The sequence below is a fragment of the Salvelinus alpinus genome, chromosome 22 (assembly GCF_045679555.1).
Source record: "Salvelinus alpinus chromosome 22, SLU_Salpinus.1, whole genome shotgun sequence".
Lineage (NCBI taxonomy): Eukaryota > Metazoa > Chordata > Actinopteri > Salmoniformes > Salmonidae > Salvelinus > Salvelinus alpinus.
Window position 1 is genome coordinate 27,094,637 of NC_092107.1, and position 23,825 is coordinate 27,118,461.

General features: G+C 42.7%; 1 protein-coding gene across 3 annotated transcripts in view; it reads left to right on the top strand.

The window, feature by feature from the left end:
- LOC139549332 (segment polarity protein dishevelled homolog DVL-3-like) overlaps nucleotides 1-23,825 on the top strand; it is a 58,534-nt gene that overhangs the window by 14,772 nt on the left and 19,937 nt on the right. For 2 of the 3 annotated variants that reach the window (XM_071359723.1, XM_071359722.1), the window contains exons 2-4: nucleotides 11,673-11,742; nucleotides 17,953-18,080; nucleotides 18,907-19,046. In XM_071359723.1, coding sequence (XP_071215824.1) covers nucleotides 11,673-11,742; nucleotides 17,953-18,080; nucleotides 18,907-19,046 — 338 coding nt within the window. Of the gene's footprint in view, nucleotides 1-11,672; nucleotides 11,743-17,952; nucleotides 18,081-18,906; nucleotides 19,047-23,825 lie in introns of those variants that run through there. The other variant, XM_071359724.1, reaches the window with a different exon arrangement.

Here is a 23,825-nt window from a genome sequence, read left to right on the forward strand (position 1 = left end):
GCATTGAAGCTCGTCTGGAGGTTAGTTACATTTACATTACATTTAAGTCATTTAGCAGACGCTCTTATCCAGAGCGACTTACAAATTGGTGCATTCACCTTATGATATCCAGTGGAACAACCACTTTACAATAGTGCATCTCAGTCTTTTAAGGGGGAGGGGGGGGTTAGAAGGATTACTTTATCCTATCCTAGGTATTCCTTAAAGAGGTGGGGTTTCAGGTGTCTCCGGAAGGTGGTGATTGACTCCGCTGACCTGGCGTCGTGAGGGAGTTTGTTCCACCATTGGGGTGCCAGAGCAGCGAACAGTTTTGACTGTGCTGAGCGGGAACTGTTAACTTCTTTGGTATAGGGGGCAGCATTTTCACTTTTGGATGAATTTCGTGCCCATAGTGAACTGCCTCCTACTCTGTCCCACATGCTAATATATGCATATTATTATTACTATTGGATAGAAAACACTCTGAAGTTTCTAAAACTGTTTGAATGATGTCTGTGAGTATAACAGAACTCATATGGCAGGCAAAAACCTGAGAAAAAATCCAAACGGGAAGTGAAAATTCTGAGAGTGGTCGTTGTTAAAGTCATCGCCTATTCAATTCCCTGTAATATATGGATCTGAATGCACTTCATACGCCTTCCACTAGATGTCAACAGTCAGTAGAACGTGGAATGAAGCTTATGCTGTGTTGTGGGACCGGATGGGAGGGGAATGAGTCAGTGGTCTGGCAGATTGCCAGTTCTTGGTCACGCGCTTTCCTCATATCTTCTTGCGTTCCATTACTTATAGAGACTGAAAAGAATTCTCCGGTTGGAACCTTATTGGATATAAATGATAACAACATCCTGAAGATTGATTCTCTACTAAGTTTGACCAGTTTATTCGACCTAGAATATAACTTTTTGAAGTTTTCGTCCGACGTTTGCCTGCATCTGCGCGAGCGTTTGGACACGTGTACTACACATGCTAGCAAAATTAGCTAATTGGACATAAGTAATAGACATTATCGAACAAAACAACGATTTATTGTGGAACTAGGATTCCTGGCACTGCATTCTGATGAAGATAATCAAGGGTAAGGGAATATTTATGATGTAATTTCGTATTTCTGTTGACTCCAACATGGCAGAGAAATGTTGTTACATCTGAGCGCCGCCTCAGATTATTGCATGGTGTGCTTTTTACGTAAAGTTTTTTTAAAATCTGACACAGCAGTTGCATTAGGAACAAGTGTATCTTTAATTATATGTAAAACATGTATCTTTCATCAAAGTTTATGATGAGTATTTCTGTTATTTGACGTGGCTCTCTGTAATTACTCCGGATATTTTGGAGGCATTTCTGAACATGGTGCCAATGTAAACCGAGATTTGTGGATATAAATATGCACATTATCGAACAAAACATAAATGTATTGTGTAACATGATGTCATATGAGTGTCATGTGATGAAGATGTTCAAAGGTTAGTGATTAATTTTATCTCTATTTCTGTTTTTTGTTACTACTATCTTTTGCTGGGAAAATGGCTGTGTTTTTCTGTGGCTATGTACTGAGCTAACATAATTGTTTGGTGTGCTTTTCCCGTAAATCCTTTTTGAAATCAGACATGTTGGCTGGATTCACAACATGTGTAGCTTTAATTTGGTGTGTGATTTCATTTCATGTGTGATTTTATGAAAGATTGATTTTTATTATAATATATTTGAATTTGGCGCGCTACATTTGTTCTGGATTTTGGCCAAGACCTGGCCAAAAAATCCTAGAGAAGTTAACACAGTGTCCAAAGAAGGGCCAGAAGTATACAGAATGGTGTCGTCTGCATAGAGGTGGATCAGAGAATCACCAGCAGCAAGAGCGACATCATTGATGTATACAGAGAAGAGAGTCGGCCCGAGAATTGAACCCTGTGGCACCCCCATAGAGACTGCCAGAGGTCCGGACAACAGGCCCTCCGATTTAACACACTGAACTCTGTCTGAGAAGTAGTTGGTGAACCAGGCGAGGCAGTCATTTGAGAAACCAAGATTGTTGAGTCTGCCGATAAGAATGTGGTGATTGACAGAGTCAAAGCCTTGGCCAGGTCGATGAATACGGCTGCACAGTAATGTCTCTTATCGATGGTGGTTATGATATCGTTTAGGACCTTGAGCGTGGCTGAGGTGCACCCATGACCAGCTCTGTCTAAATTGTTTCAATACCTTTTTGAAATGTAATTACTTGAATTGTAATTACTTGCTACTATGGCCTAATTATTGCCTTAGCTCCTCAGGCCATTTGCACACACTGTATATAGACTTTCTTTTTTTTCTATTGTGTTATTGACTGTACGCTTGTTTATTCCATGTCGCACTGCTTTGCTTTATCTTGGCCAGGTCACAGTTGTAAATGAGAACTTGTTCTCAACTAGCCTACCTGGTTAAATAAAGGTGAAATAATAAATAAAAAATAATGTATGTATATAAATGTATGTAAAAAAATTAATATTTAATTTACCTCACCTTGCGAGGGCATCTGCACTTTTTAGTTTTTTTTTTCTTTTTTCGGGGGCGGGGTTTCAGATACAATATTTCAATTCATATCAATTAATATTCCGCTCATATAATTTCAATTCATTATTTCACACATTGTTTTTTCAACATTCCGATGAAACAGGCACATTGTGTTCAGTTTTCTGTGGGTTAGCAGAATTCTCCATCAACGTCCCACCAAACATACACAGAACATGTGTCCAAAGAAAAATTCATTACACATCACCTCTTGTTACTGTTGCCGAGCCAATCAAGGCCTTGATTGGTGAACCTCTGATCCATTCATAGCTCTTTGTCTGTTGGAAAGGTTCGGGATACTCACACACTTTTTAACATTGAGTGCATTCGGAAAGTATTCAGACCCCTTGACTTTTTCTACATTTTTTTACGTTACAGCCTTATTCTAAAATGGATTAAATATCTCTTTGGCCTGAGTGGCTTCCGTCTGGCCACTCTACCATAAAGGCCTGATTGATGGAGTGCTGCAGAGATGGTTGTCCTTCTGGAAGGTTCTCTCATCTCTACAGAGGATCTCTGGAGCTCTGTCAGAGAGACCATCGGGTTCTTGGTCACCTCCCTGAGCAAGGCCCTTCCCTGATAGCTCAGTTTGACCGGGCGGCTAGCTCTAGGAAGAGTCTTGGTAGTTCCAAACGTCTTCTATTTAAGAATGATGGAGGCCACTGTGTTCTTGGGGAACTTCGATGCTTCAGAATTTTTTCTACCTTTCCCCAGATCTGTGCCTTGACACATTCCTGTCTCGGAGCTCTACGGACAATTCCTTAGACCTCATGGCTTGGTTTTTGCTCTGACATGCACTTTCAACTGTAGGACATCATATACAGTTGAAGTCGGAAGTTTACATAAACATTAGCCAAATACATTTAAACATAGTTTTTTTTCTTTCAATTCCTGACATTTAATAAAAGTACAAATTCCCTACTACATACAGTTGAAGTCAGAAGTTTACATACACCTTAGCCAAAGATATTTAAACTCCGTTTTTCACAATTCCTGACATTTAATACTAGTAAAAATTCCCTGGCTTAGGTCAGTTAGGATCACCACTTTATTTCGAGAATGTGAAATGTCAGAATAAAAGTAGAGAGAATTATTTCTTTCAGCTTTTATTTCTTTCATCATATTCCCAGTGGGTCAGAAGTTTACATACACTCAATTAGTATTTGGTAGCATTGCCTTTAAATTGTTTAACTTGGGTCAAACATTTCGGGTAGCCTTCCACAAGCTTCCCACAATAAGTTGGGTGAATTTTGGCCCATTCCTCCTGACAGAGCTGGTGTAACTGAGTCAGATTTGTAGGCCTCCTTGCTCGCACATGCTTTTTCAGTTCTGCCCACATATTTTCTATAGGATTGAGGTCAGGGCTTTGTGATGGCCACTCCAATACCTTGATTTTGTTGTCCTTAAGCGATTTTGCCACAACTTTGGAAGTATGCTTGGCGTCATTGTCCATTTGGAAGACCCATTTGCGACCAAGATTTTAATTCCTGACTGATGTCTTGAGATGTTGCTTCAATATATCCACATCATTTCCCTACCACCTGATGCCATCTATTTTGTGTAGTGCACCAGTCCCTCCTGCAGCAGAGCTCCCCCACAACATGATGCTTGCAGGCCTCCCCCCCTTCTCCAAACATAACAATGGTCATTATGGCCAAACAATTCTATATTTGTTTCATCAGACCAGAGGACATTTCTGCAAAAAGTATGATCTTTGTGCAGTTGCGAACCTGGTCTGGCTTTTTTTATGGCGGTTTTGGAGCAGTGGCTTCTTCCTTGCTGAGCGGCCTTTCAGGTTATGTCGATATAGGACTCGTTTTACTGTGGATATAGATACATTTGTACCTGTTTCCTCCAGTATCTTCACAAGGTCCTTTGCTGTTGTTCTGGGATTGATTGTCACATTTCGCACCAAAGTATATTCATCTCTAAGAAACAGAATGCGTCTCCTTCCTGAGTGGTATGACGGCTGCGTGGTCCCATGGTGTTTATACTTGCATACTATTGTTTGTACAGATGAACGTGGTGTTTGGAAATTCAGGTGTTTGGAAATTGCTCCCAAGGATGAACCAGACTTGTGGAGGTCTACAATTTTTTTTCTGAGGTCTTGGCTGATTTCTTTTGATTTTCCCATGATGTCAAGCAAAGAGGCACTGGGTTTGAAGGTAGGCCTTGAAATACATCCACAGGTACACCTCCAATTGACTCAAATTATGTAGAAGCTTCTAAAGCCATGACATAATTTTCTGGAATTTTCCAAGCTGTTTAAAGGCACAGTCAGCTTGGTGTCTGTAAACGTCTGACCCACTGGAATTGTGATCCAGTGAATTATAAGTGAAATAATCTGTAAAGTCTGTAAACAATTGTTGGAAAAATTACTTGTGTCTTGCACAAAGTAGATGTCCTAACCGACTTGCCAAAACTATAGTTTGTTAACAAGGAATTTGTGGAGTGATTGAAAAACGAGTTTTAATGACTCCAACCTAAGTGTATGTAAACTTCCGTCTTCAACTGTAGATAGGTGTGTGCCTTTCCAAATCATGTCCAATCAATGGATTTTCCCACAGGTGAACTCAAATCAAGTTGTAGAAACATCTCAAGGATGATCAATGGAAACAGGATGCACATGAGCTCAATTGAGAGGCTCATAAGTCTAAATCTAAAAACATGTTTCTGCTTGGTCATTATGCAGCACTGTGTGTAGATTGATGAGGATTTCTTTTATTTAATCAATTTTAGAATAAGTCTGTTACGTGGAAAAAGGGAAGGGGTCTGAATACTTCCTGTGTGTGTGTGTGTGTGTGTACACCTTGCCTTGATGACAGCTTTGCACACTCTTGGCATTTTCTCAACCAGCTTCATGAGGTAGTTACCTGGAATGCATTTCAATTAACAGGTGTGCCTTGTTAAAAGTACATTTTTGGAATGTCTTTCCTTAATGCGTTTGAGCATATCAGTTGTGTTGTGATAAGGTAGGGGGGTTATGCAGAAGATAGCCCTATTTGGTAAAATACCAAGTCCATATTATGGCAAGATCAGCTCAAATAAGCAAAGAGAAACAGCAGCCCATCATTACCTTACGACATGAAGGTCAATCAATGTTGAACATTTCAAGTTCTTTGAACGTTTTTTCAAGTGCAGTCGCAAAAACCATCAAGCGCTATGATGAAACTGGCTGTCATGAAGACCGCCACAGGAATGGAAGACTCAGAAATTGCAGCCCAAATAAATGCTTCACAGAGTTCAAGTAACAGACACATCTCAACATCAACTGTTCAGAGGAGACTGCGTGAATCAGGCCTTCATGGTCGAATTGCTGCAAAGAAATCACTACTAAAGGACACCAATAAGAAGAAGAGACTTGCTTGGGCCAAGAAACAGGAGCAATGGACATTGAGATTTTTGGTTCCAACCGCCGTGTTTTTGTGAGACGCAGAGTAGGTGAATGGATGGTCTCCGTATGTGTGGTTCCCACCGTGAAGCATGGAGGAGGAGGTGTGGGTGTGCTTTGCTGGTGACACTGTCTGTGATTTATTTAGAGTTCAAGGCACGCTTAACCAGCATGGCTACCACAGCATTCTGCAGCGATACGCCATCCCATCTGGTTTAGTGGGACTATCATTTAGTTTTTCAACAGGACAATGACCCAACACACCTCCAGGCTGTATAAGGGCTATTTTACAAGAAGGAGAGTCATGGAGTGCTCCATCAGATGACCTGGCCTCCACAATCACCCGACCTCAACTCAATTGAGATGGTTTGGGATGAATTGGACTGCAGAGTGAAGGAAAAGCAGCCAACAAGTGCTCAGTATATGTGGGAACTCCTTCAAGACTGTTGGAAAAGCATTCCAGGTGAAGCTGGTTGAGAGAATACCAAGAGTGTGCAAAGCTGTCATCAAGGCGAAGGGTGCCTACTTTGAAGAATCTAAAATATATTTTGATTTGTTCAACACTTTTTTGGTTACTACATGATTCCATATGTGTTATTTCATAGTTTGATGTCTTCACTATTATTATATATTGTATAAAATAGTAAAAATATAGAAAAACCCTTGAATGAGTAGGTGTGTCCAAACTTTTGACTGGTACTTATCTCTCTATATCTATCTCTCTATATCTATCGATCGATCGATCGATCGCAGGTCTATGATTTTTAAATTCTCTCTCTTTCTGTAGGACAGTGTGGTGGACTGTCAGCTCTCAGACCTTTGTGAGGAGGACACTGTAGAAGCTGTCCCCACGGTGACAAGGACAGGCAGAGACTGGACAACATGCTGATGCTGAGGGACAATCACACCCTCTCTGCCCAAGTGAGCACAATACAATAAGCCAGGGTAACAGAACACACACACAGGACAGGACAGAAAGTTGAACATTGACTGGCAGAGAATCAACATTTGGCTAGCCTTGACCAAGATCTGTTTATCCTATTGTATGAATGTTGTCATGCCATGTTACCATCGAAGTTGGCTATACATAGGAGTTGGCTAAATGCCACCATCTGATAGTTGGCTATATGGCACCACACTAACATTTGGCTGATAGTCAGAACAGAAAGAGTGAAACTTCAATGTACTGGAGGACTACTCTAGAAATTGTTGGCGTTGTTACAGGATAGATAGAAAGGAGAATAGGATGTGGTTTGTTTGAGTAGCACCTGAATGCGAGGGCAAGCGGTTATGCATAGCAGAGGACCACATTTTTTTTAGGTTGAGGCACTCCAGGTAGTATGAATCAGGTTACTATTAGAGATGTCTACACTGATGCCCCATCTAAGAAATAGGGTACCATTTGGAACGTATCCCTAGCATTGAAAGATGATCAACTATTGTTCCTCCTGTGCAGGTTGAACCTGGCATTGGCCTACACTGAGCTAACAGAGGAGTGTAGGGCAGCCCCCGAAGGTACTCATCAATATCATGCAAGAATTTTCCTCTGTGTTGCCTTAGGAATAAATCTCTCTCTACCACAGGAGCTGGGTCGTGTCAGAGGTCTGACTGTCAAGCAGACTGAGAACCTGAGGAAGGGATCCCATGAGCAGATGGCTCAGTATGTCCGGACACACGATGCAAATATTAAAGATTATACTCCATATTGATGTTGAATGAAATAGATTGACCACTGTGTTCACACTGGTTTAGGGAAGTTAGAGAAATACATTATTCTTGATGCCATGCCAACTGATGCCTGTCCCCCTCCCCCATCCTCCAGGTCTAAGAGGCTGCCCAGCGTCGCTCCTCGGCCAGATCAATTTTGATTACAATATCCCTGAGATGAATGTTGCATATACTGTAACGTTATGGCTATGATGGAGATAACTTGTATCTTTTTTTTTACAGGTTTGAATGAGACAATGTATTCCCCTAACCTTATTCTTTCAATAAAGTTCATATTTTATTAATATTATAGTACTTGTTTGTCTTTCTTTGTCAAATGTAAGACTAAGTGCTATTTGCAATTCATTTTGGTTTAGATTTTTGTTTAATATACTATCCAGATAAAGTGTCTGATCAAGGAACATTACATAGAAAATGCGATCGGTCACTAAAACAGCTGTAACGTGTTCACAGTAAAAGGTATTTCTATTCTGATTGCAGATGTTCAATCATTACAAAACAAGGAAGACTCAATAAGGTTTTCTCTATCTTCATTAGAAAGTTGTGTAAATGGCAGTTGTTTGGGGGAAAAAGTATTGATTTTCATGTAAGATACATATTTTCACAGGTGTTATTTCTTGACTGATTACAATTGTATTGATGGGGATGTCATATCATTTGAAAGGCTTTTTCTCAGCTTTCAAATGATGTATCATGTTTTCATATGTGGTTTTACACCAACTAATTATACACGCAGAGCTCATTAATGCACGCATAATCATGATCCACCAAGAAATGGATCATTTCGCTCAGGCTGTAAAGGGTTAGTGTTGTTTGGAGGTCATGGAGTCCCCCTCTGTCACATTGGCCGCTGTCTCCAAACTTTCCGCTTTAGTTGAGTCGTTATCCACTTTAGAAGTAAGCAGTGCAAGATATTTATTTACCGGATATAATTGCAAGTCGAGGGCAGAGGTAATTTCCTGATGGTAGTGGCCGACTCTTTCTGTTGTCGGGTGTTGAGAGCCGACATGTTCCCACAGGTGAACTGTGAATGGACAGATTATGCTCCCTGCTGGAGTGTAATAGCTACAGTGTTGCTCCTTGTAATACAGTGAACGTCCCACACCGTAATATGGTGTTATATGTTGACAATTATTTGAAAATATGTCAGTTAACTCATAGTTATGTTGCATGCCACCGGAACCGGACGTTCTGTTTTCAATACCTTTCAATATGACACCTTGCGAGGATAATGCCACTGAGAAAGTCTCAGTGCCATTATCCTCGCAAGGTGAGGTGTTGAAAACAGGCGTCAATCATTTTGACTCCTTCCGTTTTGATAGGAAAAATATTTGTATTACTTGTTAAACAAAGTCTCTTTCTCTGAGCAATTGTATTAGTATAAAATAATATAATTTACTAATATAGCTCAGTATTTGAATAGTTAATTTTATTACATTCCTTTTTGCTCATCTTTATAAAATGTGTCAATAATTTCAGAGCCGACTGTATACACTCACCGGACAGTTTATTAAGTAAACACATCTAGTATTGGGTCGAACCCCCCTTTGACTCCAGAACAGTCTGCATTCTTCGGGGCATTCTTCAAGGTGTCAAACATTCCACAGCCCGTTACATTTCATCCCAAAGATGCTCTATTGGTTTGAGGTCTGGGGACTGCGTAGGCCACTCAAGAAAACTGAAATCGCTGTCATGCACCAGGCAATGTTTCCCCTCCTCAATTGTCCAGTGTTGGTGATCGCGTGCCCACTGGAGCCGTTTCTTCTTGTTTTTAGCTGATAGGGTTGGAACCCGGTTTGGTCGTCTGCTGCAAAAGCCCATCCGTGACAAGGATCGACGAGTTGTGTTCCGAAATGCTGCTCTGCACACCACTGTTGTACTGCGCCGTTATGTGTCTGTCTGTGGCCTTCCTGTCAGCTTGCCCGATTCTTGCCATTCTCCTTCGACCTCTAACATCAACAAGCTGTTGTTGCCCATACACTGTCGCTGACTGAATGCTTTCTGTCTGCCGCAGCTTTCTCGGTCAACCCTAGACACAGTCGTGCATAAAAATCCCAGGAGGCCGGCCATTTCTGAGATATTGGATCCGGCGCGCCTGGCACCGACGATCATGCCATGCTCAAAGTTTCTTAGGTGACTCGTTTTGCCCGTTGGTAACGTTCAATTGATCTGTAACTGAATTCCTCAACGCCTGTCTGCCTGCTTTATATAGCAAGCCACGGCCACGTGACTCACTCTCTGTAGGAGTGAACCATTTTCGTGAACGGGGTTGTGTACTTAATAAACTGGCCACTGAGTGTGTATATATACAGTGGGGAGAACAAGTATTTGATACACTGCCGATTTTGCAGGTTTTCCTACTTACAAAGCATGTAGAGGTCTGTCATTTTTATCATAGGTACACTTCAACTGTGAGAGACGGAATCTAAAACAAAAATCCAGAAAATCACATTGTATGATTTTTAAGTAATTAATTTGCATTTTATTGCATGACATAAGTATTTGATCACCTACCAACCAGTAAGAATTCCGGCTCTCACAGACCTGTTAGTTTTTCTTTAAGAAGCCCTCCTGTTCTCCACTCATTACCTGTATTAACTGCACCTGTTTGAACTCGTTACCTGTATAAAAGACACCTGTCCACACACTCAATCAAACAGACTCCAACCTCTCCACAATGGCCAAGACCAGAGAGCTGTGTAAGGACATCAGGGATAAATTGTAGACCTGTACAAGGCTGGGATGGGCTACAGGACAATAGCCAAGCAGCTTGGTGAGAAGGCAACAACTGTTGGCACAATTATTAGAAAATGGAAGAAGTTCAAGATGACGGTCAATCACCCTCGGTCTGGGGCTCCATGCAAGATCTCACCTCGTGGGGCATCAATGATCATGAGGAATGTGAGGGATCAGCCCAGAACTACACGGTAGGACCTGGTCAATGACCTGAAGAGAGCTGGGACCACAGTCTCAAAGAAAACCATTAGTAACACACTACGCCGTCATGGATTAAAATCCTGCAGCGCACGCAAGGTCCCCCTGCTCAAGCCAGCGCATGTCCAGGCCCGTCTGAAGTTTGCCAATGACCATCTGGATGATCCAGAGGAGGAATGGGAGAAAGTCATGTGGTCTGATGAGACAAAAATAGAGCTTTTTGCTCTAAACTCCACTCGCCGTGTTTGGAGGAATAGAAGGATGAGTACAACCCCAAGAACACCATCCCAACCGTGAAGCATGGAGGTGGAAACATCATTCTTTGGGGATGCTTTTCTGCAAAGGGGACAGGACGACTGCACCGTATTGAGGGGAGGATGGATGGGGCCATGTATCGCGAGATCTTGACCAACAACCTCCTTCCCTCAGTAAGAGCATTGAAGATGGGTCGTGGCTGGGTCTTCCAGCATGACAACGACCCGAAACACACAGCCAGGGCAACTAAGGAGTGGCTCCGTAAGAAGCATCTCAAGGTCCTGGAGTGGCCTAGCCAGTCTCCAGACCTGAACCCAATAGAAAATCTTTGGAGGGAGCCGAAAGTCCGTATTGCCCAGCGACAGCCCCGAAACCTGAAGGATCTGGAGAAGGTCTGTATGGAGGAGTGGGCCAAAATCCCTGCTGCAGTGTGTGCAAACCTGGTCAAGAACTACAGGAAACGTATGATCTCTGTAATTGCAAACTAAGGTCTCTGTACCAAATATTCAGTTCTGCTTTTCTGATGTATCAAATACTTATGTCATGCAATAAAATGCAAATTAATTACTTAAAAATCATACAATGTGATTTTCTGGATTTTTGTTTTAGATTCCTTCTCTCACAGTTGAAGTGTACCTATGATAAAAATTACAGACCTCTACATGCGTTGTAAGTAGGAAAACCTGCAAAATCGGCAGTGTATCAAATACTTGTTCTCCCCACTGTATATATATATACACCCACGTTATTGAGGTTGCCTTTAATGTTGTGATGTGTGTAAACAGGTGGATTTTGACTCCCTCCTTTCTCCCCTCAGGGTGGTGAAGGAGGAGATCTCAGACGACAATGCCAAACTTCCCTGTTTCAATGGCCGGGTCGTGTCATGGGTGAGCTTCTGTTCTTCATGTTTATCACCATCATCACCTATGCCCTCTCTCAATTCCACCGCAGTTCAGTGTTTCTCTCTCTCATTTCAACCACAGCCCGATTTTTCGTTCTCTCTCCATCTGTCTCTCGGTCTCTCTTTCTCCCTCTCTCTCCGTATATCTGCATGACCCCTCTGTATGCAGACGTCCCTCATCAGGAGGTCGAGAAGAGGCCTGTGTATGTTAACACTCCTTTACACTTTTGAAATGCATCACACCGTGGTGTTACTGTATGTAAAGGTTACATGACGGTATACCTCACAATTATTATCAGAATTGAGCTGTAAAACACTACTTGATAGGATGCATGTGTGGACTTGTGGAATGTTAGGAGCAGACTGTGTGTGTGTGTGTGTCTACATCACGTATGTGTGTGTGTGACTGTTTACTAGCTAGGCAACAGCTAACAAACTTGTTTAATTGGGTTTTGGTGAGATCTGTTTTGGCTTCAGATGGTTCGCTCATTTGGGAGCTGTGTGTCTGTCCTGCTGTGTGTTGGCAACTGTGTGTGATGATGCTTTTGTGCGTGCATTTGAGAGCTGTGTGTGTAGTTGGATGGTTTTTGTCATTCATTTGTGTACTCTCGGTTGTGCTCTAGAAACGAAAGTCCATCGCTGTCTGATAGGTGAGATGGAATGACTCAGCCAAGACCAGCTACAGTGCATTCAGAAAGTATTCAGACCTCTTGACTTTTTCCTCATTTTGTTACATTACAGCCTTATTCTAAAATGGATTAAATACATTCCCCCCCCGCAGCAATCTATACACTATACCCCATAATGACAAATCAAAAACAGGTTTTTCGAAATGTTTGCAAATGTATTAAAAATTAAAAAAAACAGATACCTTATTTACAGGCTGGTAACTAACTTATCCTCTGCAGCAGAAGTACATTTGAGTCTTCCTTTCCTGTGGCGGTGCTCATGAGAGCCAGTTTCATCATAGCGCTAAATGGTTTTTGCGACTGCACTTGAAGAAACATTCAAATTCTTGACATTTTCCGTATTGACTGACCTTCATGTCTTAAAGTAATGTACTGTCATTTCTCTTTGCTTATTTGAGCTGTTCTTGCCATAATATGGACTTGGTCTTTTACCAAATAGGGCAATCTTCTGTATACCACCCCTACCTTGTCACAACACAACTGTTTGGCTCAAACGCATTAAGGAAAGAAATTCCACAAATTAACTTTTAACAAGGCACACCTGTTAATTGAAATGCATTCCAGGTGACTACCTCAGGAAGCTGGTTGAGAGAATGCAAAGTGTGTGCAAAGCACTTATCAAGACAAAGGGTGACTACTTTGAAGATTTCAGCAAATTCTAAAAACCTGTTTTTGCTTTGTCATTATGGGGTAGTGTGTAGATTGATGGGAGACAAAAAACAACAATTTAATCAAATGTCAAGTGGTCTGAATACTTTTCCGAATGCACTGTAGCCTAGGCAGGCTGGGCTGAAACTCACGGAATATGACTTCAAGAGAACACTTATGTAGAAAGAACGAGACTAGCTAAATTCTTTAGAAACTGCTAGAATGTATCTACTCCTCTCACATCCATGAGCTAACTAACATACAGTGCATTCGGGAAGTATTCAGACCGCTTGACCGCCATTTTGTTTTTACATTACAGCCTTATTCTAAAATGGTTTAAATATTTGTCTCTCAAATCTACACACAATACCCCATTATGACAAAGCAAAACGTTTTTGCATTTTTTGCAAATGTATTAAAAACAGAAGTACCTTATTTACATAAGTATTCAGACCCTTTGCTATGAGACTCGAAATTGAGCTCAGATGCATCCTGTTTCCATTGATCCTCCTTGAAGTTTCCACAACTTGATTTACCACCTGTGGTAAATTCAATTGATTGGACATGATTTGGAAAGGCACACACTTGTCTATATAAGGTCCCACAGTTGACAGTGCATGTCAGAGCAAAAACCAAGCCATGAGGTCGAAGGAATTTTCCGTAGAGCTCCGAGACAGGATTGTGTCAAAGCACAAAACAATTCTGCAGCATTGAACGTCCCCAAGAACACAGTGGCCTCCATCATTCTTAAATGGAAGAAGTTTGGAACTACCAAGACTCTTCCTAGAGCTGGCCGCCCGGTCAAACTGAGCAATCGGGGGAGACGGGCCCGATGGCAACTCTGACAGAGCTCCAGAGTTCTTCTGTGGAGATGGGAGAACTTTCCAGAAGGACAACCATCTCTGCAGCACTCCACAAATCAGGCCTTTATGGTAGCCTGGCCAGACGGGAGACACTCCTCAGTAAAAGGCACATGACAGCCTGCTTGGAGTTTGCCAAAAGGCACCTAAAGACTCTCAGGCCATGAGAAACAAGATTCTCTGGTCTGATGAAACCAAGATTGAACTCTTTGGCCTGAATGCCAAGTGTCACATCTGGAGGAAACCTGGCACCATCCCTACAGTGAAGCATGGTGGTGGCAGCATCATGCTGTGGAGATGTTTTTCAGTGGCAGGGACTGGGAGACTAGTCAGGATCGAGGCAAAGATGAACGGAGTATAATACAGAGAGATACTTGATGAAAACCTGCTCAGGACCTCAGACTGGGGCGAAGGTTCACCTTGCAACAGGACAACAACCCTAAGCACACAGCCAAGACAATTCAGGACTGTCTTGAATTGTCAAGTCTTTGAATGTCCTTGACTGGCCAAGCCATAGCCCGGACTTGAACCTGATCGAACATTTCTGGAGAGACCTGAAAATAGCTGTGCAGCAACATTCCCTGCCCAACCTGACAGAGCTTGAGAGGATCTGCAGAGAAGAATGGGGAAAACTCCCCAAATACAGTTGTGCCAAGCTTGTAGCGTCATACTCAAGAAGACTCGAGGCTGTAATCAATGTAAAAAGTGATAGCCGCACACAAGCCTAAGATCACCATGCGCAATGCCAAGCATCGGCTGGAATGGTTTAAAGCTCGCCGCCATTTGACTCTGGAGTAGTGGAAATGTGTTTTCTGGAGTGATGAATCACGGTTCAACATTTGGCAGTCAGTCGGACAAATCTGGATTTGGTAGATGCCAGGTGAACTTTACCTGCCCCAATGCATAATGCCAAATATAAAGTGTGTTGTAGGAGGAATAATGGTCTGGGGCTGTTTTTCATGGTTCGGGCTAGGCCCCTTAGGAAATCTAAACCCTACAGCTTACAACGACATTCTAGACGATTCTGTGGTTTCAACTTTGTGGCAATAGTGGGGAAGGCCCTTTCCTGTTTCAGCATGACAATGCCTCCTTGCACAAAGCCAGGTCCATACAAAAATGGTTTGTCGAGATCGCTGTGGAAGAACTTGGCTGGCCTGCACAGAGCCCTCAACACCCGTGGAACACCTTTGGGATGAGTTGGAACACCGATTGATAGCTAGGCCTAATCGCCCAACATCAGTGCCCGACCCCACTAATTCTCTTGTGGCTGAATGGAAGCAAGTCCCCGCAGCAATGTTCCAACATCTAGTGGAAAGCCTTCCCAGAAGAGTGGAGGCTGTTATATAGGGGGGGAATTCCATATTAATGCCCATGATTTTTGGATTGAGATGTTCGACGAGCAGGTGTCCACATACTTTTGGTCATGTAGTGTATTTGGCCTGGTCTACTGACTCCTTCCCTCTTTTCTGCCCTCTGCCTTTCCCCTGCCCCGGGATGAAGTTTCCCCTAGGTACAGATCTAGAATCCGTTTGCCCTCCCCCAATCATAACCTTAACCATTAGTCAGAAAAATGCAATACTGACGCAAGATCAGCGTCTAAGAGGGGTGAGGCTGAATCAGGCTGCATTTTTGATCGAGCTTTGGTCATGACCATCACTGAGCTGGCTAGACTCCCTGTTCACGATTGAACACTGTATTTTGGGTGTGTGGTTGGACCTCATTAGCTCCCCTTGTTGGCCGTAAGAGAGAAGTGCAGATGCCACTCCCCTCGCTCTACTTCCTCTCCTCCCTTCCCTTCCCTTCTCCTCTCTTTTCCCTTCTCCTCTTTTCTGTATAAAGCAAGCTGAGGAAGCAGTGAAGCATATCAGGGAGATATGCATTTCCCAAACTTTAGAACGCTGGTGTTGGTCTGCAATGTGCTCTAGGTTAGTGTTTCCCAACCCTGGTTCTTGAGTACCCCAACAGTACACATTTTCATTGTAGCCCTAGACAAATCAACCTCATTCAGCTCATTAGTTTTGGATACACCAAAAATGTATACTGTTAGGTGACCTCGAGGACCAGGGTTGGGAAACACTGCTCTAGATAAAGAAAACGATTACACAGTGGTATCGGGAGATTTTTACCTTTCGCAAAAAGTGGCGCTAGGAGGAAAGGAAAAAATGTATACATGTGTACTAAAGTGTGGCAGCCAATGCTGGACCATTTGCCTAGAGATTTAGTTGGCCTGTTAGATAGGCAGAGAGGGTGCAGCTTGGGGCTTGAATGGGCAACCTTAAGGGGATACAGTACTGTTTATGCCGATATGTAAGCTTACTGCATGGTGAAATATGAGGTGTGTATCTGAACAGAAACTACAGTTCCTTCAGAAAACATTCACACCACTTGACTTTTTTCCACGTTTTCTTGCTTTACAAAGTGGGATTCAAATGGATGAAATTGTCATATTTTTGTCAGCGATCTACACTAAATAGCCTAATGTCAAAGTCAGGGGAGTGGGACAAGAACTTGGCCCTGGCATTATATCCACACCAGCCCACATCACTGCGTGCGCCAACAACTCTATACTGTTTTATGAGATTGGAGAACACAGTGGGAGGGATCTTAGACTATTCCTCCTTGCATAATATTTCCAGGTCCTTGAAATACTTCAACTGCGACAATGGACTGCCCACCTTCAATTCCAACCGGAGGTTTTCAATGGTGTTGAAGTCCGAAGACTGAGGTGGCCATTGAAAAATATTGATGAACCATTCCTTTGTGGATTTGATATGTGCTTGGGGTTACTGTCTTGCTGGAAGATCCACTTGCGGCCAAGTACGTTTTTTTTTTTTAAACCTGTTAATTGAAATGCATTCCAGGTGAATACCTCATGAAGCTGGCTGAGAGAATGTCAAGTGTGTGCAAATCTGTCATCAAGGCAAAGGGTGGCTACTTTGAAGAATCTCAAATATAAAATATATTTTTGATTTAACACTTTTTTGGTTACTACAATACATGATTCCATGTGTTTTTTCATAGTTTTGATGTCTTCACTATTATTCTGCAATGTAGAAAATAGTCAAAATAAAGAAACTTTTGACTGGTACTGTATATATAAAAAAGAAAGAAAAATGAGGCCCGCACATAGTATAATGCTGCTCCCCAGTGCTTTATTCCTGCACTATGTTGGTGGATGCTTAGGAGGCAGACCAGAACACTTCTCCCTACTTCCCCAGCTGATTAGATTAGCTAACTGGAATCACAGGATGCTCCACAACACTCCTGAAATATCCTGGGCCTTACTGATTGAATCTGAGAAAAAGGGGATGGGAGGGTGGTTGGGGGGACATTCCAAATAAACAAGGGAATATGTGTGTGTGTGTGTGTGTGTGTGTGTTTGTGTGTGTGTGTGTGTGTGTGTGTGTGTGTGTGTGTGTGTGTGTGTGTGTGTGTGTGTGTGTGTGTGTGTGTGTGTGTGTGTGTGTGTGTGTGTGTGTGTGTGTGTGTGTGTGTGTGTGTGTGTGTGTGTGTGTGTGTGTGTTTGTCAATGGTGGACTGTATCTGTGTCTGTCTTGTGTCCACCTAGTCAATAAGCACATTTACAATTCCGACAGACTGTCGCGCATACAAACTTATACTCAAAATCATGACTGACTTTGTTGCTCACTATCTGTATGTGTCTCACTGTGTCTGTGTCTCAAAGGATTCCCGTTTCCTCTTATAGTGCACTACTTTTGAATACAGCCCTAGACAGAGAATAAAGTCAGTAGTATAATGACAAACATAGGACTCTGGTATAAAGTAGTGCAATATAATAGGGAATAGGGTTTTATCTGAGGTTTGTCTAAGCCCCCTTCACCTCTCTCTCTCTCGCAATCATTATCTCACTCACTCATTCACTTTCTCTCTCTCAATTCAATATACTTTTTGGACATGGAAAGTTAAAGCACTTACAGTGTCAAAGTAAGCACAGGCAATAATAATAATTTCTCTGTCATTCTCTCTCTCTCGCCCCAGTTGGTGTCAGCAGATGGTTCTCATGGGGGTTCCGATGGGGGTTCTATGTGTGCAGACAGCCAGGCAGAGCTGCCACCCCCTTTGGAGAGGACCGGCGGAATCGGAGACTCAAGACCCCCCTCTTTTCAGTCAGTATCTGCAAAGTGTGTGTCTGTGTATGCGTGTGTGTGACTCTAGTTGATCCATCTGACCTAACCCCCCCCCCCCCCCCTCTCTAGTGTGTTGTGGAAGTGGCCTTGACTTAGCTATGGTGAGGTGTAGAGCTAAATACTGTGTGTGTGTTTCTGTGTCTCTGTGTGTGATTTTTGTATTTTATTGAAATCATATCTAGAATCTGTCTGTCTGTGTCTCTCCTCTGCCTACCCCCTGGGAACTCGGGTCAATATTAAATCAGCCAGCTGGGAAGGTCTTAATCAGACACCCACAACATACACACACAGAGAGAACACCCCTTTTCCTCTGCTGGTCAGCACTGGTTACTGCAATTTTGCCCACTGCAGCGCTCAAATGTACATACACATATGCTCATCCTCATGCATAATACACACACATGCACGTGTGTGTCCGTGTATGCATGCGCAAACACACAAACACACACACACACGTATGCATGCATGTACATAACCACACATACATGGTGTGCACATGCATGCAGCAGTTAGAAACAGACGGACAGACACACACACAGACAAGCGCTCACGTTCTCTTTGTAGCTAGCTCCTCTCTGGTGAGGCTGACGCTAACACATACTGACATTCTGGTAGCAGCACTTGACACTTAAACGGCATGGGTCTGCAACAAAGACTTGTCTGGGACTTGCTAGTGTGTCTGTCAGACGGTTGGGTGTAGGAGAAGGGAAAATAAATATAATCCCTTCTCTTTGAATTCATTTATTTTCTTTCTCTTTCATCTCTTCTACTCCTCCTTTGACTTTTTATTTAACCTGCCCATCAGTGCGAACGCTGCCGGAATTCAGGACAACGAGACAGAGACTGAGTCGGCCGTGTTGCTAGAGAGAGAGAGGGAGCGGGAGAGAGACCGGGGCAGGGAGAGGGAGAGGCCGCTAAGGAAAGAAAAAGACACTCATGACCATAGTAAGTCTTAGTGTCTGTCCATCTGCCTTCATGTCACAGCCTATCCCACTTACAGTCCATGTGCCAGCAGAAAAATGTGTCCAATTTGGTGTGGCAAAGGTTTGATGGTATTACATTGTTCCCCACAAGCCCCTGATCAAATTGATATATGATAACCGCTTTCTATGTTTTTAACACCTTTCATATACAGTGGGGAGAACAAGTATTTGATACACTGCCGATTTTGCAGGTTTTCCTACTTACAAAGCATGTAGAGGTCTGTAATTTTTATCATAGGTACACTTCAACTATGAGAGACGGAATCTAAAACAAAAATCCAGAAAATCACATTGTATGATTTTTAAGTAATTAATTTGCATTTTATTGCATGACATAAGTATTTGATACATCAGAAAAGCAGAACTTAATATTTGGTACAGAAACCTTTGTTTGCAATTACAGAGATCATACGTTTCCTGTAGTTCTTGACTAGGTTTGCACACACTGCAGCAGGGATTTTGGCCCACTCCTCCATACAGACCTTCTCCAGATCCTTCAGGTTTCGGGGCTGTCGCTGGGCAATACGGACTTTCAGCTCCCTCCAAAGATTTTCTATTGGGTTCAGGTCTGGAGACTGGCTAGGCCACTCCAGGACCTTGAGATGCTTCTTACGGAGCCACTCCTTAGTTGCCCTGGCTGTGTGTTTCGGGTCGTTGTCATGCTGGAAGATCCAGCCACGACCCATCTTCAATGCTCTTACTGAGGGAAGGAGGTTGTTGGCCAAGATCTCGCGATACATGGCCCCATCCATCCTCCCCTCAATATGGTGCAGTCGTCCTGTCCCCTTTGCAGAAAAGCATCCCCAAACAATGATGTTTCCACCTCCATGCTTCACGGTTGGGATGGTGTTCTTGGGGTTGTACTCAACCTTCTTCTTCCTCCAAACACGGCGAGTGGAGTTTAGACCAAAAAGCTCTATTTTTGTCTCATCAGACCACATGACCTTCTCCCATTCCTCCTCTGGATCATCCAGATGGTCATTGGCAAACTTCAGACGGGCCTGGAAATGCGCTGGCTTGAGCAGGGGGACCTTGCGTGCGCTGCAGGATTTCAATACATAACGGCGTAGTGTGTTACTAATGGTTTTCTTTGAGACTGTGGTCCCAGCTCTCTTCAGGTCATTGACCAGGTCCTGCCGTGTAGTTCTGGGCTGATCCCTCACCTTCCTCATGATCATTGATGCCCCACGAGGTGAGATCTTGCATGGAGCCCCAGACCGAGGGTGGTTGACCGTCATCTTCAACTTCTTCCATTTTCTAATAATTGCGCCAACAGTTGTTGCCTTCTCACCAAGCTGCTTGCCTATTGTCCTGTAGCCCATCCCAGCCTTGTGCAGGTCTACAATTTTATCCCTGATGTCCTTACACAGCTCTCTGGTCTTGGCCATTGTGGAGAGATTGGAGTCTGTTTGATTGAGTGTGTGTACAGGTGTCTTTTATACAGGTAACGAGTTCAAACAGGTGAAGTTAATACAGGTAATGAGTGGAGAACAGGAGGGCTTCTAAAAGAAAAACTAACAGGTCTGTGAGAGCCGGAATTCTTACTGGTTGGTAGGTGATCAAATACTTATGTCACGCAATAAAATGCAAATTAATTACTTAAAAATCATACAATGTGATTTTCTGGATTTTTGTTTTAGATTCCGTCTCTCACAGTTGAAGTGTACCTATGATAAAAATTACAGACCTCTACATGCTTTGTAAGTAGGAAAACCTTCAAAATCGGCAGTGTATCAAATACTTGTTCTCCCCACTGTATCTTGTTGTATGGGAGTCGATGCAATGGAATGTTCGCTGGCTGAAAAAAGAATGGTGAGACAAGTTGGGAAGTTCACATGCTCATTGAAAATGATTGAATCAAACAACAATAGAACATTCTATTGGGTGAATCTCATCTTAAAAACCATGCGATTTGTAAAATAAAATTGGTATCACATCTAATGATTCAACTAGACTGACTCATCAGTGAAACAACAATGTTACAATTAGCAGAACTACATACAGTTGAAGTCAGAAGTTTACATACACCTTAGCCAAAGATATTTAAACTCCATTTTTCACAATTCCTGACATTTAATACTAGTAAAAATTCCCTGGCTTAGGTCAGTTAGGATCACCACTTTATTTAGAGAATGTGAAATGTCAGAATAAAAGTAGAGAGAATTATTTCTTTCAGCTTTTATTTCTTTCATCACATTCCCAGTGGGTCAGAAGTTTACATACACTCAATTAGTATTTGGTAGCATTGCCTTTAAATTGTTTAACTTGGGTAAATGTTTCGGGTAGCCTTCCACAAGCTTCCCACAATAAGTTGGGTGAATTTTGGCCCATTCCTCCTGACAGAGCTGGTGTAACTGAGTCAGGTTTGTAGGCCTCCTTGCTCGCACACGCTTCTTCAGTTCTCCCCACATATTTTCTATAGGTTTGAGTTCAGGGCTTTGTGATAGTCACTCCAATACCTTGACTTGGTTGTCCTTAAGCCATTTTGCCACAACTTTGGAAGTATGCTTGGGGTCATTGTCCATTTGGAAGACCCATTTGCGACCAAGCTTTAACTTCCTGACTGATGTCTTGAGATGTTGCTTCAATATATCCACATAATTTTCCTGCCTCATGATGCCATCTATTTTGTGAAGTGCACCAGTCCCTCCTGCAGCAAAGCACCCCCACAACATGATGCTGCCACCCCTGTGCTTCACGGTTGGGATGGTGTTCTTCGGCTTGCAGGCCTCCCCCTTTTTCCTCCAAACGTAACGATGGTCATTTTGGCAAACAGTTCTATTTTTGTTTCATCAGACCAGAGGACATTTCTGCAAAAAGTATCATCTTTGTCCCCATGTGCAGTTACAAACCATAGTCTGGCTTTTTTATGGTGGTTTTGGAGAGGTGGCTTCTTCCTTGCTGAGCGGCCTTTCAGGTTATGTCGATATAGGACTCGTTTTACTGTGGTTATAGATACTTTTGTACCTGTTTCCTCCAGCATCTTCACAAGGTCCTTTGCTGTTGTTCTGGGATTGATTTGCACTTTTTGCACCAAAGTATGTTCATCTCTAGGAGACAGAACGCGTCTCCTTCCTGCGCGGTATGGGCTGCGTGGTCCCATGGTGGTGTTTATACCTGCGTACTAAAGATAAAGATGAACGTGGTACCTTCAGGCATTTGGAAATTGCTCCCAAGGATGAACCAGACTTGTGGAGGTCTACAATGTTTTTTCTGAGGTCTTGGCTGATTTCTTTTGATTTTCCCATGATGTCAAGCAAAGAGGCACTGAGTTTGAAGGTAGGCCTTGAAATACATCCACAGGTACACCTCCAATTGACTCAAATTATGTCAATTAGCCTATCAGAAGCTTCAAAAGCCATGACGTAATTTTCTGGAATTTTCCAAGCTGTTTAAAGGCACAGTCAACTTAGTGTATGTAATTTTCTGACCCACTGGAATTGTGATCCAGTGAATTATTAAGTGAAATAATCTGTCTGTAAACAATTGTTGTAATAATTACTTGTGTAATTATGCACAAAGTAGATGTCCTAACCGACTTGCCAAAACTATAGTTGGTTACTAAGACATTTGTGGAGTGGTTGAAAAATGAGTTTTAATGACTCCAACCTAAGTGTATGTAAACTTCCGACTTCAACTGTATTTGTTTTAGGAAAATTGGTCATACTGGGAAATAATAGAGGAGGCCAAGTCCCACCCAATTAGAATTCAGGAGCTTCCTTCTGGGATAGAGCAAAAACTGCCTAATCTTTTATGGGATCTATTCGGGGAAAATATTTTTTGACGGTTTGTTTCCAAGTCAATAATTATCTGGGCACAACTTGTAATTTTCCCGAGTTATCTCCTATTTGGAATAACAATTTAATTTTATCTGGCTCTATGCCCTTTACATTCCCTCATCGGTCTGTTTTTAAGGATATTTTCAACCTGCAAGGTCTTCGTTCCTTTCAAGATCTGAAAGAGTCGTATTTTCTCCCTGGTTCTTCCTGTTTTATTTTTTTTTAACTCTCAGACCGTAGATAACCTACAGGGTACCATAGGACACCAAAAGCATGCTCCCACTCTTTATTTAAATAATGTAATAAATCTACCTGTTATGGAGGTCAGGGAGAATGACCTACAAATCAATAAAAATAAATTATAAAGCCCTTCTTACATCAGCTGATGTCACAAAGTGCTGTAAATAACCCAGCCTAAAACCCCAAACAGCAAGCAATGCAGGTGTAGAAGCACGATGGCTAGGAAAAACTCCCTGGAAAGGCCAGAACCTAGGAATAAACCAAGAGAGGAACCAGGCTATGAGGGGTGGCCAGTCCTCTTCTGGTTGTGCCGGGTGGAGATTATAACAGAACATGGCCAAGATGTTCAAATGTTCATAGATGACCAGCAGGGTCAAATAATAATAATCACAGTGGTTGTCGAGGGTGCAACAAGTCAGCACCTCAGGAGTAAATGTCAGTTGGCTTTTCATAGCCGATCATTCAGAGTATCTCTACCGCTCCTGCTGTCTCTAGAGAGTTGAAACCAGCAGGTCTGGGACAGGTAGCACGCCCGGTGAACAGGTCAGGGTTCCATAGCCGCAGGCAGAACAGTTGAAACTGGAGCAGCAGCACGGCCAGGTGGACTGGGGACAGCAAGGAGTCATCAGGCCAGGTAGTCCTGAGGCATGGTCCTAGGGCTCAGGTCCTCCGAGAGAGAGAAAGAAAGAGAGAAAGAAAGAAAGAGAAAAAGAGAATTAGAG